This window comes from Sorghum bicolor, chromosome 6, assembly GCF_000003195.3.
Source record: "Sorghum bicolor cultivar BTx623 chromosome 6, Sorghum_bicolor_NCBIv3, whole genome shotgun sequence".
NCBI classification, from domain to species: domain Eukaryota; kingdom Viridiplantae; phylum Streptophyta; class Magnoliopsida; order Poales; family Poaceae; genus Sorghum; species Sorghum bicolor.
In genome coordinates, this window is record NC_012875.2 from 46755184 (window position 1) to 46770985 (window position 15802).

General features: G+C 42.0%; 1 protein-coding gene across 1 annotated transcript; it reads right to left on the reverse strand.

Moving 5' to 3' along the window:
* LOC8057437 (uncharacterized membrane protein At3g27390) lies at window positions 8894-13890 on the reverse strand. Its single transcript, XM_002447883.2, has 9 exons — window positions 13289-13890; window positions 13041-13149; window positions 12613-12808; window positions 12349-12482; window positions 11661-11949; window positions 11458-11564; window positions 11180-11345; window positions 9599-10044; window positions 8894-9409 (listed from the first exon to the last, which is right to left on the reverse strand). Exons 1-9 carry the CDS (start codon window positions 13413-13415, stop codon window positions 9250-9252), a joined length of 1734 nt encoding a protein of 577 aa, XP_002447928.1. The 5' UTR covers window positions 13416-13890; the 3' UTR covers window positions 8894-9249.

The following is a 15802-nucleotide window of genomic DNA, read 5'->3' on the forward strand; positions in this document are numbered from 1 at the left end:
CTAGATCAATTAACACGATAGTGGAACACAAACTTGACCCAGATCCTATTGAGGAGATCTTAATGGTGACTCAAGAGGAGATGACCCAACCATTCTTTAATCATGAACACTTTGTTCAAGAAGAAGAAGAGTTGGTAGAACCCGTTGAGCTAGATAAAAATGAACAACCTTCACCTCCTTTGATAGAGTTAAAACCTCTTCCTTCTGGCCTTAGATATGTCTTTTTGCACAACAACCCAAAAACTCCAGTAATTATCAGTGACAAGATTTCCGATTATGAAACACAACAACTTGTCACTGTTCTTGAAAGGCATAGATCAGCATTTGGCTACTCTCTCGAAGATCTCACGGGCATTAGTCCCATTCTCTGTACTCATCGTATCCCTATTGATCCCAATTCTACACCTTCAAGGGAACCACAACGGAGACTTAACAATGCTATGCGAGAGGTTGTTAAGAAAGAGGTCCTCAAACTCTATCGTGCTGGGATTATTTATCCTGTGCCACATAGTGAGTGGGTTAGCCCTGTCCAAGTAGTGCCAAAGAAAGGGGGAATGACGGTCGTTAGGAATGAGAAGAATGAACTCATCCCTCAACGAATTGTCACTGGGTGGCGTATGTGTATTGACTATCGAAAACTCAATAAGGCTACAAAGAAAGATCATTTTCCGTTACCCTTCATTGATGAAATGTTGGAACGGCTTGCAAACCACTCTTTCTTTTGTTTCCTTGATGGTTATTCTGGATATCACCAAATCCCAATCCACCCAGATGACCAAGAAAAGACTACCTTTACATGCCCGTATGGAACTTATGCATACCGACGAATGTCGTTCGGATTGTGCAATGCTCCAGCTTCTTTCCAACGGTGCATGATGTCTATTTTCTCGGACATGATTGAGAAGATCATGGAGGTTTCAATGGATGATTTTACCGTCTATGGCAAAACCTTCGATCATTGTTTGGAGAATTTAGACAGAGTCTTGCAGAGATGTGAAGAAAAACACTTAATCCTGAACTGGGAGAAATGCCATTTTATGGTTCAGGAAGGAATAGTGCTAGGACATAAAGTGTCCGAACGTGGTATAGAGGTGGACAAAGCAAAGATTGAAGTTATTGAAAACTTCCACCTCCCACGAATGTGAAAGGAATCCGTAGCTTTTTGGGACATGCAGGGTTCTATAGACGCTTTATTAAGAACTTCTCTCAAATTGCTAGACCCCTAACTAGTCTCCTAGCTAAGGATGCACCTTTCATCTTTAGTGATGAGTGTCATGAATCTTTTCAAACTCTTAAGAAAGCACTCATCTCAGCCCCAATCATCCAACCACCTGATTGGAATCTTCCTTTTGAGATCATGTGCGATGCTAGCGATTTTGCGGTTGGTGCCGTTTTAGGACAAACCAAGGATAGAAAGCATTATGCCATATCCTACGCTAGCAAAACCTTGTCTGGACCACAGCTCAATTACACTACAACTGAAAAAGAGCTTTTGGCTGTTGTCTTTGCTATAGACAAGTTTAGATCTTACTTAGTGGGGGCAAAGATAATCATCTATTCAGACCATGCTGCTGTCAAGTACCTCCTCACTAAGAAAGATGCTAAGCCTCGTCTAATTCAATGGATTCTTCTACTCCAAGACTTTGACATAGAAATCCGAGATAGGAAGGGAGTAGAGAATTCTGTAGCCGACCACTTATCTAGGCTTCAATATAAGGAAACACATGATGAGCTTCCCATAAATGACTACCTAAGGGATGACACCCTGCTTAAGATAACACATGCAGATCCATGGTACGCAGACATCGTAAACTTTATAGTAAAAGGCTATGTCCCACCTGGTGCAAACAAAAGGAAGTTGCTTCACGATAGTCGTTTCCACCTTTGGGATGAGCCATATCTTTTCCGAGTCTGCGCTGATGGACTCTTGAGAAGGTGTGTTCCTATGGCCGAGGCTACTGAAATTATGGAAAGATGCCATGCCTCACCATATGGAGGACACTATGGAGCATTCCGGACACATGCTAAAATTTGGCAAAGTGGCTTTTTCTGGCCAACGATGTATGAAGATACAAAGGACTTTGTCAGGAGATGCCACCGATGTCAAAAACATGGGAATATCAATTCACGAAATGAAATGCCTCTCACAAATAACCTTCAAGTAGAACTTTTCGATGTATGGGGCATTGATTTCATGGGGCCATTCCCTATGTCTGGGAATTGCGAGTATATCTTAGTAGCTGTGGACTACGTGTCCAAATGGGTAGAAGCCCTACCTTGTCGATCAGCTGATTCAAAACATGCCAAGAGAATGTTCCATGAAGTAATCTTTCCTCGCTTTGGTATACCCCGGATAGTTATAAGCGATGGAGGTTCCCACTTCATCGACAAAATCTTCCGGAAGTACCTAGCCGATCATGGAGTTCGACACAACGTCGCAACACCATACCATCCTCAGACTAGCGGTCAAGCCGAAACATCTAACAAACAAATCAAAAATATTTTACAAAAGACCGTAGATGAGATGGGTAAGGGGTGGAAGGACAAACTTCCTGATGCACTTTGGGCATATAGAACTGCATTCAAAACACCCATAGGCATGTCACCTTATCAACTTGTATATGGAAAAACTTGTCACTTGCCTGTGGAAGTAGAGTTTAAGGCTCATTGGGCACTCAAGAAATGGAACATGGATCTCCACCTCGCTAGCGAGAATCGTCTTATGCAACTATCTGAGCTAGAAGAATGGAGAGAGAAAGCCTACCACAATTCAAGGATCTATAAAGAGAGAACAAAATGATGGCATGATAAGAGAATCAAGCACAAGGAGTTTAAGCCTGGAGATAAGGTTCTACTATTCAATTCAAGAGTTAAGCTCTTTGGGCATGGTAAGCTACGAAGTAAGTGGGATGGACCATACAAGGTTATTGACACTTCAACTCATGGAGCCATTACCATCCAAGACGACATAGGTAACACTTTTAAGGTAAATGGTCAACGCTTGAAAATCTATCTCGAGCCACAAAATAATCTGGTAGAGGAACTTGATGTGATTGAGTTCATAGAATTCTCGTATTAAGCTCTCATAAGCTCTAGACAATTACCTAACCCTTAACATGCTCCACAAGTTTTGTTGTCTATTTGGGTTGTGCAGGATTTTGAGGCTTAAGAAGAGTGAGACCGAACATGCAGGCCACAAGAGTGAACGACTATGTCAACATCCAGCTTGGGGGAGGCACCCCCACGTGTATCTAGATAAGTATTACTTCTTCTTTCTTGGTTTTATTTACAAGTATTCAGTAATAAATAAAAAATAATAATGCATAATCATGAACCAAACAAAGTTTTTCTTTTGAGTAATATACAATAGTTTTGTGTAATCCTAAGTTTTAAATAAAATAAAAAGAAAGTTTGATTCAAGTCTAGGTAATTGACAAACATGATATGAGCAGGTCTGAGCTACTATTTAACTTGTTCTGAGTTTTGCTAGAGTTCTGGAGATTTTATCTTTTGAAAATCTAAAAATTCATAATATATATATATATATATATATATATATATATATATATATATATATATATATATATATATATGAAATCATAATACCTAGAGTCTTATAAGATATAAATATTAAAACTGTGGGCACTTGCTTTGTTTAAGCCATTGTTAATTCTTGTAGTTTTGGTTGAGAGAATTATCATACTCCCAAGATCAAGATCTTTTTGTTTTAAAAATATAAAAGATTCACTCTTCCGAAGTATTATTGCGTTAGAGACATGGGACTATGCAAAAATTTTCGAAAAAAAAAGAGTGAGACGAGAGGTAAAAATGGACAAGTGTCCGAAGTAGAATTAGGGGTACAAAGATACCCACCTGAGTGGAAAAAAATAGACATGTGTCCGACAGTAGAATTAGGGGTACTTGTTGCCCACTTAAAAAAAGAGACTGAAAAAAAAGAGAGAGAAAAAAAGAAAAAAAAATGATAGCCCATGGTCCCTCTAATAAGCAATATGCCAGTAAGAGATGACAAACTTTTCAAAAAGGTCAAAGGTCTTGATCTAGGAGTATGACATTCCACTCCCTTGCTCCAAGCATTGACATAGCAAAATGCAAAGTAAGTATGCTAAAACTTTTAAAGCTCTACTTAAAAATCTTTCGAGAAGAAGGCAAATGCCTCAGTTTTATTTTGCGGACTTATAAAAAAAAACTCCAGAACAAAAGTAAGACAGAAGAACTTGAGACATAGTGCTTGACTTGATCGTTCTGTTTTTCAATCACTTAAGACCTTAAAAACCCTGTAGTAAGAGGCATAAAAGTAACCCCTGTTTTCTTGCTGATTTTAGCTTTGCTCAGGGACGAGCAAAGGTTAAGCTTCGGGGAGCTTGTTGACGGTCCTTAATGCTCACATTTAACCATCAACTAATCATGGAAAATGATCCAAATGCAACCAACACCTAGACTTAGGGTTTTATCTAACAGAATTCCACGAGTTTTGGTGTTTGTCTATTTCTACAGGGGGTTATCAGGAAATATGGAGGAAAGGCCCACACGTCGGGATTACATAGAGATATTAACGTGCCGCGCAATTTTCTACCATCTAGAAGACTCCAGAAGCCACGGGAACGAACAGGAAGGCGATCGGGCTCGGAGGCAGGGCGCCCGCCCTACTCTCCTGGGCGCCCGCCCTGCTACAGTGCCCAATCAGGGTCAACTTCGCGGATCGTGCTCCACCGACTCTAAGGATCGAGGAAAATCACACGATTAAGGTCGGTTTGATCGGATGGTGGAGAATAACGTGGAAATTCCTTGGGAGCTACTCTTCCTAGATTTCTTGGGAGCTACTCTTCCTAGATTTCTTGAGGGCTACTCTTCCTAGACTATATAAGCAGACCCCCACCAGCCCCTGGAGGCATACCTCTTCTACAGAATCAAAGCTAGGGTTTCAATTCTTCATCCAAGTAGAGAGGATCCCTCTAGTTCTTCTAGTTCTACCTCTAGTTCATCTAGATCTAGTTCTAGTTCATCTAGTTCTAGTTCTAGTTCCTCTAGTTCTAGTTCTAGTTAGTTCTAGTTGTAATCTATAAAATAGGGAGAGAGAAGAGGAGAGCGGAGGAGGAGGAGCCGGATCTGTCGGATCTTCCTCAACATTGTACTTTTGCAGCAACTGGTTCGTTCTTCATCGTTCTCCAGGTTCTTCAATTCATAATTCCTGAGTTCTTTAATTACTTTTATTTACATTCAAGTTATTTATTGGATTCCCGCTTGCATCAAGTGCTCTAATCTTTGCAACATTAGAGTAGTAATTAATAGATTAGACGTGGTGTTTAGTCTTGCAATTATCTGGAATTGCACCCAATCCTGCGGATTGTTGTGGTAGCCTTAGGGTAGTGACAGCCCTAACGGTCGACGTATTCCACCTCGTTCGGATCGGTGTTTGTAGGACCGTAGTCAGAGCTTCGTAGCCCTCTTCTCATCTCTTTCTGTGGTTAGTGTTCTGATGTCCCGAAATAGATAATCTTGAAGTAATTCTTGATTCTTAGATCAACTAGAGAACTCTCAGGAAACTTCCTCTCTTCCCACCAAAAATAATTATATAGTTATCCTTGGGCGATCTTGAGTCTTAATTAGTACACTCACGTTCCCTGTAGAAAATCGATACTCTGGAATACTCCCGGGTGAAGGCTACATCGGTATCCGTGCGCTTGCGGATTTTTCTGTTTGCGTTTAAAATACCCAACAGGCACAGAGCGTCGCTGCTCACATAAGCAGCCGGCGCTAGATGGCTTTGTAGTTCAAAAAGGGTCACGGTTTCAAAGATAGATAAATAGATTTGCAGTTAAAATTTAGTGTTTCCCATTGTAGATTAGGGCTCTTATATAATTGTTTGATTATTCTCTTCCCTTAAGAGCCTATGGGGTTGTACATACCCTTAGAGAGCTAAGCCACTAACACACTAAATGATATCCTCGGCCACTATTGTTATTGCCACTGCCATTAACTTGGTAACGCTCTAACATGCACTTAAATTGCACACATTTATTAATAATAATAAAACTAATTTAAACTAATTTTCTAAATTTGTATCTAGATTGATTTCCATCATTAAAATTAATATAAAGCAGCTTATAGCTTGTATCTAACCATTGAAAATTAATTTAAAGGTAAATCCTAAGTCAACATCTAAATTATGTAGTCATTCTGTCATTAGGAACTGTAGCTTAAAGTAATAATCGTAAACCCGCATTAAATTACACTTATATTCCATTTTGAAAAGCAAACTTAAAGTAATTTTCTTTATCTGGATCTAAATTCCTAGCATTTATAGTTATGAGAAATAATCTAAAGTGACTTCAGAATTTTGCATCAAAATTTCTCACATATGCTACACTCCTAAATTAGCGGGATGCATATGTCACTGTTAAAAAATAATCCAAAGTGCTCTCTATGTACACTTCTGAATTAGCGGGATCTGGCCATTATTAGACATTTGCATATTTTGCACTTTGTAGGTTGTTGCAATCTGCCAAATGAAACAAATTGGCTGCAGTTTGCAACTATACATAGGCCAATAATTGCTACAATCCAACAATTTGCTTCTCTCTATCACAATGGTTCTTAAAAATAAAAACCCTACATATGCATTGCCTACCACTTATATTATAATATGTATCCTAAGTACACTACACATGGTTATATATAACGCACATCTCCCACGACCCACTGCCATTATGGAGAGAAAAAACTAAAGCCAAAGTGTACGTGCCTGCTGCTTGCCACATCGTCCTTGTGTACATGTGTATGCATGAAGCAATGGGCATGTTGGTTTTCGTAAAAAAGAAAAATACATAGCTCAAACTAAAATGTCAACTAAACATATGTCAACACACATGGAGGTGCCATATAAAGTGGGAAAAACTACAATAGGGATGGAAAATCACGTAGAGTAATTGGTTACTAAAGTGTATCACAACTAGAATACATAAATTTCACTATATATGCACCATCCCTGATACAAGTATATACACCCACAAGACAAATGCACCATCCTTCAATTTGCTCTAGCTTCGCCACTGATTTTGTATACATATACGATGCCGAATTCCACCATATAGACCGGATATACATGCATGGGGGAGAAATGAGCATGTCAATTGCTTTTATTCATGAAACATGATAGATGTTTTCTGAATGATTTACATATTAAACAACAGTAACGCTCGATGATGTTGCATTTTATATTAATAAAGTGTCTTAGTTGCTTCTACAGGTAGATTTATTTATTGTATTTTGACGAAAACATCATAATAACTTATATGCTTTGATAACTCAATTATAAACACCACAGATTTTAAGAAAGATATATGACTAGTTTATATTGACAAAGAAAATTCAGAACCTGTGCACTCGGTTGTGCAACACCTATTATTCCATTCCATTTAATCTAGAACTAGAATCCAGATTCTTAACATGAATAGAGAGTGTGTGACAAGTAGTGTTAGGGATTCGTTGTAACATGCAAAGGAGAAAGCTTTTGACCTTTTGTTAAAAGTTGCAACTGTTAAGATGAAAAGCCAGTGTCAACGGGAAATATTTCCTGATTTATTCTAAGACTTAAAGCGAAGGGTAATCAAGAATAGCTAGCTTTCGTTCGGCTTTCTCTGTGAGTTTGCGTGGATGCAACCAACCGAGACTGACTCCTCCTCGTTTCCTGCCTCGCGTCAACTTGGCGGGATCGACGCGAGCTGCCTGCTCCATGACTCGATCCAAAACAGCAACGCTTTTGTGCTATTCCTGTCAGTGTCACCTCACTTTCGAGCTCAGGACCGATTAAAACCCCTCTTGTATATATGTTCATCCAAGATGAAAGGGCCCTACTGTGTTTTATACTAGTAATTCTTGTTTGGTGTCTCTGTTTTATGACTTGGTGGTTGCTCTCCATGGTGGGTGACTGGGGTCTTGTTCATTTCCACCCCAAAACTTAAATTTTTTTAACATTCTGTCACATCGAATCTTTTGACACATGCATGAAATATTAAATATAGACAAAAATAAAAACTAATTACACAGTTTGATCGAAATTTACGAGACGAATTTTTTCATCCTAGTTCATAAACAAACCAAAGTGCTACATTGTCGCGAAATTTTTCGGTTCGCGAACTAAACACTGCCTGGGCGTGGGTGGAGAGACGACGGAGCCCGTGGGAGGCCGGCCGCTGACTGCAACGGCTGCGGCAGTATGGGCAAACATTTGGGAGTCGCGCTGCCATGGATGTGACGACCGGCGATCGTCGCCGACTGTCACCGTGCCGTTGATTGATAACGCTATGCACTAGGAATTTCGTTGGAGTTTCAGGCGAGGCGACGGTCTCGACTGAAACACATAATACACATTCATTAGTGACAGCAGGCCGGGCATTACCGAGAACTTATATGTGTGATCAGAATAATCAGTTTCAGGGCCCCCAGTTTCAACGACAAATCCGAGATGTCCAGCTGGTACTCACCTGACACCTCCAAATGGCCGGGCCGGGGCACACAAGAAAATTCTGCTACCAGACGAGACGAGGTCAAGGACAGACGGGCTTAATCCCCCGTGAATCTCGCCGGGATTTGCCGAGCGGAGGAGAAAAAATCTGGGTGTTTTACACTTTATTGCCAGGAACGGATGAGGCTGATCCGGCTGTTGGTTTGGTTCTGGATGGCAGCTGAGCTGGATCTGGTTACTTCCAAGTCGGGGCACGCTTGCACATGCCCAAGATTTTTGTTTGGTTTCAGCACCGGCAGCCAGCCGGCAGACGCTACCATTCGCTTGCTGCTGTAATGCCAGGTGCCACCGTGCCAGCTTTCGACAGGCACTCGACGAACCGTGTGACAAGAGGCTGCAAGAGATAAATAAAAGAACAGCACAGGTGCATTGGATCGACAGGCTATATACAGTACAAAAGAAAATGTGTACTACAATTGTGCAAGCAGTGCAGCGGCTGGCTTTAATAAGTCTGAACTCTGAAGCTTTGGCACGTGAACACGCTTGATCAGCATCTGCAATGGACAAGGAGCGCCTATCTCCTGTAACGACGACTAGTGTTCTACAAAAACCTCACTAGGCTTGAATTGAAACACACGAAGGCACTAACAACGGCGTGCGAAAGATTATATTTACTGAAGGGGGAGACAAAAACAAAAGGAACTGGATCTACCTGATTCTAGAAACAGCTTAATTACAATTGGAAATTGCTTGCTTCCCATAAATTACACATCCAGTTGTGTTATCTCAAAGTAGGAAGCCGAGTGCCCTGAAGCCGACGAGCTTTCCCTCTCGATGGAGTAGGCGATGAGCAGCTTCACGACGTTCCTGTATCTCCTCCTGTACGTCGGGAACTTCGACATGCTCCTCACAATTCCAACCAGCCTGCCCCAAAAAAAAAAAAATATCGGCAGGCGGCAGCATTACATTAGAACAACAAGGAGAAAAAATGGCACAGACTTCAGCACACACAATGTCATGAAGAAGTGAGTGTGAATAGTTCTACTGAAATCAGCAGAAACCATGGTCCTCATTCAGCACACAACACAGGAAGATGCAGCATGCATACAGTACCTTCTACTGATGGCCTGAATCTGTGCCAACCTCACAGGATCCTGGGGCATCTGGACACCATTATCCCACCCACCAGCGCTGGCAGCGGCGTTGCCAACGAAGACGGTCAGCTTCTCCAGGAACCTCACTTCCTCCTCGGTCATCTTCAGCGCCTGTATCTGCTCTTTCAGCACCAGCACGGGGTGGAAGAACCAGTCCAGCAGCCGGTCCTGGGGCCTGTTGTGCTGGTTCACCTCGAAGTTGCCCAGTACCAGCCCTCCGGAGCCGGCCTTGATCGATTGCAGCACGGTGCACAGCAGGGAGTACGAAGGCAGGCCCAGGCTTATGGTCTCGTGGCCGCTCTCCTTTGCCCTTAACCACTCTGTCAGGGCGGCGGTTGTTATGACATTCAGGTTCAGAAGGTCCCTGCCCCTCTGTTCGCATGACTTCATCATGTTTTCCCATATCTGCAAAGCAAGGAACCGAATTAGGACTTCAGGCGTCTTTTAACTCGATGAAATTACAGGCAAAGGACGATGTAGAATTGTAGATTGACTGCATGTATAATTGTCTATCTTTGCGTAGAGTAAGCCAAATTGCTTGTCACAGTTATTTACAGTTGGCTACAGTATAAAGCAAACACGTATATAAAATGCACAGCAGTTGCATCTCTTGTGAGGTTCCTTTCATTGGTGAATCATGATATTGCTTCACTTAGAGCAGATATAATAATGGGCTTATAGCCAAGCTAATGCTGATGTGGAGGAGAGAAGAGAGGAGAGAGATCATAACTTGGCTCTTATGTAAGCACCAAGCTGGGCACGGATGCATAGATAGTGGTGGGCCCAAATAACAAGTGTTGTGAGAAGGAATAGGAAAGAGAAGGTGTTTTAGAGACAAGTATAAAATAACTTACTGTATAACTTGGCTCTAATCACTTGGCTTATAGCCAAACACTTGGCTCTATTATTGACCTTGCTCTTAGAACTAGCCCGCCTAATCTATATTCTATGGTACCATAAATGACAATTAAACTGTCTACCTGTATCTACTCTTGCATGCCCATATCATTTATCCCATTTCCTGAACTAGAACTGGCTCACCTACCCAAGAAAGCATGACAACAGCAACTGCAACACAAACCTGTGTTGCTATCCCCTACTTGGAGCAGTACAGTTCCATTCATGAAATTAACTTTCTTGGATACAAAAGATAGCATGGACACAACTAGAAAAAGGGTGTGTCTTTATTTTTGTGTCGTTAACATACATAAAGTACTGCAGAAGGAAAGGCCCTTTGAAATCTTTGGCAACACTGTCTTTACTCTGAAAACAGGGGAAACATTGAAAGGGTAGGAGAATTTCCCTCTTCAAAATACGCTGGAGGAATACTGAATACGTTAACTCATTAGGCATAAAATGACTGAAATACAACTACCAGATAGTTACACAGAAGGACGTGAAACACACGTCTTTTTACCAAGTTTGTAGTGGGTACTAAAATTTTTTGTCAGGTGAATGTGTGAATCAAGAATGTGTCTGAAAATTTTGCGTGCAGACTGCAGACAAGCTGGGGAAATGGAATGCCACGAAAGGAACATACCTGGACCATTTTGACTTCCTGTATAGCCTCTCTTACTGATCTTGCAGGAGCCAAATTCGGGACCAACATTGCCGGTGCTTCACTAGGACCAGTTCCTTTGACAGAGGCATTTGTTCTCACTGAGAATTCTGTGGAGTTGGATGATTTTCTCTTTCTATAGGACGGCCTGTTTTTTTTCCAAAACGCAAAAGGTTAAACAATTACACAGCAAGGAAGCAGCACATGACAGAGGACATCAGGATTGTCAGATCGGAAAAAATCAAGGGGAAATGCAATACTTTGGGAGAACAGTTCCTTCGCGGAGGTAAAGCCAGTCATTGGTGTACTCATCAAACTCTGCAACCATGGCCACAACATACGAAACTCCCCTTTGAAATGACTTCTCCTGCGACATTAAGGTAACAAAATTTGTAAGTGCTTGCATCACAAAATCATTCACACAAAAATTGCTGGTGTGGCAAATTGTTAATAATGTAGCAACCTGGAAAACAATGACTGCTCCGTAGAGCCCCACAAAAATGCTCGAGACGATAGCCAACAGAACACTCCCAACTACCACCAGTGGCCAGAAAAGGATAGCAAGGCCAGCGATTGGCACACAAACTGTTTCAAGGAACGGGCCTTCTCGGCTTATAAGGTCATGCAGCAGCCTCTGCCAGCCTTTGAAGAGCATATACGGGCTCTTGATTAGTGCAATCACTGTGTAAAGCGGTATGTCAACGATTAGCCCCAGGAGAGCAACAACTATACATGAGGGCACATCCAGCAACCTGCAAGAACAACATTAAAGACTGTTATACCGATAAGAATCTAATATAATTCACAGTAATCTCTTGCCATCCTTTTTTGAGAAAAAATAGCATCCACAACCAGCAGTACATTTTATTTTATTACGGTAATCTAACAATTACAATGTTAAGTTTCAATTTCAAGCAACTGCAGTGTGAGATCATGCAAAAAGAAAAAAGATTCACAATGATAGAATTTGTAGAGAATATACTTAAGTAACACTAACACGACACATGACACACTGCCCGAGCAGGGTATTTTATGGAAAAAGGTTAATCACGTCCTTGTCATGACAATCCCATCCTTGTCACAAGGATTACACAGCACAGAGCTAATCCTAAAACAACCGAAAGAATGGTGGCTAGTGGGAGGACAGATACCTTATGGAATGGGGCTCACGATTCTGGCAGCTCTCGCGCAGCTCCTTGAGGTAGACGGGGTAGGAGTGGAAGCATATGTCGGCGAAGTCCCTAACCACCGTGCAGCTGCCCTTGATCGTGCCCCACGTCCCGTCCTGCTCAAACCAGAACCATCTCAGACAGTGTTGTTGGGAGGCATGGTTAACAGCTGCGGCACCTGAATGTTTTGAGTGACCTGCGTCGTGCAGGAGATGCTCTGATGTCTGATGCAGTAGTATGTCTTACCACAATGCCGTGCACGAACTTCTTGGCCTCGCTTTCCTGCCGGAACGCCTCGAAGGTGGAGATCCACGGCGTGAAGAAGCCGTACCCGAGAGCCACCAGCGCGCTGCCGAAGATGCCGAGCCCCAGCCAGAGGCCGAACAGCACGGGCAGCGTGAAGAGCACGGCTAATTTCAGGCCCGTGTTGACGCGGTCAGTCCTGGATTAAGAATGCAGATTGCAGGGCAACAACTATCAGTCAAACAGTATGACCATCTATTGATCTCGAGAAGATGCAATTGGCGACAGAAGGAATTTTGGAAAGAATAAAGGTGCAAGAAGATCAAGTTTATTAATTCAGAAGAAGTATCGAACAACGGATTTTGCTGGAATGGAGTAACCAACTAATTAATAAAGCAAGAACACAAAGGACTAGTTGCTGGGCGGCTTACTTGACGAGCGAGTAGATTGTCCACCAGACGTGCGCCGGGAAGAGGACGAGTATGACGCCGACGTTGCCCACTATCATCAGCGCGGCGGCAACGGGTCCGACCACCATCGCTGCACATCATCCATTTGAGAGAAGTCAGCAACAAAAATAAGAGCAGGCGGGTGCAGAGCCCCCTCGAGCAAGCGAAGCAAGGCTCCAAAATCAGAACATGGCAAGGCAAGACGCGATTGATTACAAGAAAGGGCGTGCCTTTGATGCCGCCGAGGAAGAAGGCGGCGCAGAAGGAGAAGACGACGTAGGCGACGCGCAGCGAGTGCTGCATCGACGCCATGGCCTCCGCGTAGTTGGCCGCCACCCACCCCTTCACCGTCTCCATCGGTCGGCCGCCGGCGGCGGCGGCGACGGCGACGGCGACGTCGGGAGACGGTCGCTCTGTCCGAATCCGAGGCCGCGCGCGGGGCCGCCCTCACATGCAGGGCCTCCGCTCCGCCGCCGGAATCAAGAAACGAACAGCGATTCCCAGACTATCTTCGCGCGCCGCTTTTGCCGGAACGGAACGGACGGAGAGCACGAGAGACAAGGACAGGGAATGAACGAAAGAAAGAAGGCGTACTCCGCCGGCGCCGTCCGGTCCCTCGCTTTCGAACGCGGGAATCTGAGACCGAGGAAGCAGGCGGAGGCAGCCGGCGCGGGAAAACTCGAGCGACTTGCGTGACAAGACGTTCCCCGGAGAAACCGCTTTATAAGCTCGCGGGCGGGTCAAACCGGCTGCCGCGGCCACGCCTCCCCCCTCGTGTTGTTGCGGGAGGACGACGAGAGGGAGGGCGGAGGGGGTGGGTCGCTTTTGCCTCTCCCTTTTTTTTTCGGATTTTATTTTTATGCGTTAACTGCCAAGCTGCAAGCAGCCTGACGGCTTGGGCTGTACTAGTATATTACTGTTTTTTTTATGTGCATTCGGTGGGCCCTAGATGACTGACGGGCTGACGCCTGACGGCGTTCAGCAAGGAGGGAAAGGGACACCAAGAGCAAGAGAGGTCAGAGGCTTTGTTTAGTTTCGAAAAGTGAAAAGTTTTCGGTACTTAGTATTTTCGTTTGTTTATGATAAATATTATCCAATCATGGACTAACTAGGATCAAAAGATTTGTCTCGTGATTTACGACTAAACTGTATAATTAGTTTTTATTTTTGTTTATATTTAATATTTCATGCATTTGGCACAAGATTCAATGTGACGAGGAATCTTGAAAACTTTTTGTTTTTCAGGTGAACTAAACAAAGCCAGAGTTAACGGCAGGGCACGGCACGGCAGGTAAATGTTGACATGACACGATCGCCAGGGTTATCCGCAAGCGATGCGTGAAGTGACAGGCATGATCATATTAAAGCGTGCTGGGATGTGATTAATCTCTGGCTCTAGTCTTCTAGATTCTCCTAATAATTTTCACTACCTCTAGAGCGTTGACGAAATTGGCAAATTTTCTTTATAGTGTGTACAGTGTACACCATTCTACTCCCTCCCCCCCCTCCAATAAAAAATATCTAAGAAGTCAAAGATTTTTAACTTTAAATAACTCTATATATTACAAAATATTAATATTATAATATATAATTAGTATTATTAAATAAATCGTTGAATAAATTTAATAATAAATTTATTTGAAAATATAAAAATTGTTAATATTTTCTAGGGGAACTTAAAAATATTAAATCAGCACAAGTCCAATAGCAATGGAACGGAGTAGTACAAACCTGTACGGTCGTGTTCTATCACACGTCAAAAGGTCGAAGCAGCAGTATTAAAAAGCACATATTGTACCACTGATATGGCAGATGCATAGACCATTAAATATAGACGAAAATAAAAATTAATTATATATTTTGTCTGTAAATCGCGAGACGAATCGTTTGACTCTAGTTACTCTATGATTAGACAATGTTTGTCAAATAAAAATAAAAGTGCTACAATAGCAAAATCTAAAAAGTTTTCACAACTAAACAAGTTTCCACCAAAATCTAAAAAGTTTTTAAGATTCCCTGTCACATCAAATCTTACAACACATAAATGGAGCGCTAAATGTAGATGAAAAAATAACCAATTACATAATTTACTTGTAAATTGCGAGACGAATCTTTTGAGCCTAGTTAGTACATAATTAAACAATATTTGTCAAATACAAACGAAAATACTACAGTAGCGAAATCCAAAAAAATTCACAACTAAGGCCATACTTATTAGGCCTTGTTCAGTTCACAAAAACTTCTGAAAAACGGCACGGTAGCACTTTCGTTTTTATTTGACAAACATTATCCAATCATAGAGTAACTAGGCTCAAAAGATTCATCTCACGGTTTACAGATGAACTGTGCAATTAGTTTTTGTTTTTATGTATATTTAATGCTCCATGCATGTGCCGCAAGATTCGATGTGACGGTAAATCTTGAAAATTTTTGGGAACTAAACAAGGCCTTAGTCGGATGGAAAACATGCTGCTTTCATAGGCACACCCAAGCAACAAACAAAAAGGAACGAAAGGAGTACATGTTTTTGGTTAAAATAGACATTAAATTATTGGAACAAGTTCTAATGGTTTCATTAAAGAATCCCTATCTCATGTTCTCATCTAATACTCTCATCGTCTAAAATAAGTGCACATATATATCATTTTTAAATAGTCGAATGTTTAGAAGTTTAACCATAAATATACAAAATATACTAATATTTCTGATACATGATAAGTATCACTAGATTGATCATGAAATAT

Coding starts and splice junctions, on each gene's coding strand:
- LOC8057437 (XM_002447883.2), bottom strand. CDS start 13,415: ATGGAGACGGTGAAGGGGTGGGTGGCGGCCAACTACGCGGAGGCCATG. Junction 12,809..13,040: donor ACAATCTACTCGCTCGTCAA/GTAAGCCGCCCA, acceptor TTCTTAATCCAG/GACTGACCGCGTCAACACGG. Junction 11,346..11,457: donor GAAGGAACTGTTCTCCCAAA/GTATTGCATTTC, acceptor GAAAAAAAACAG/GCCGTCCTATAGAAAGAGAA.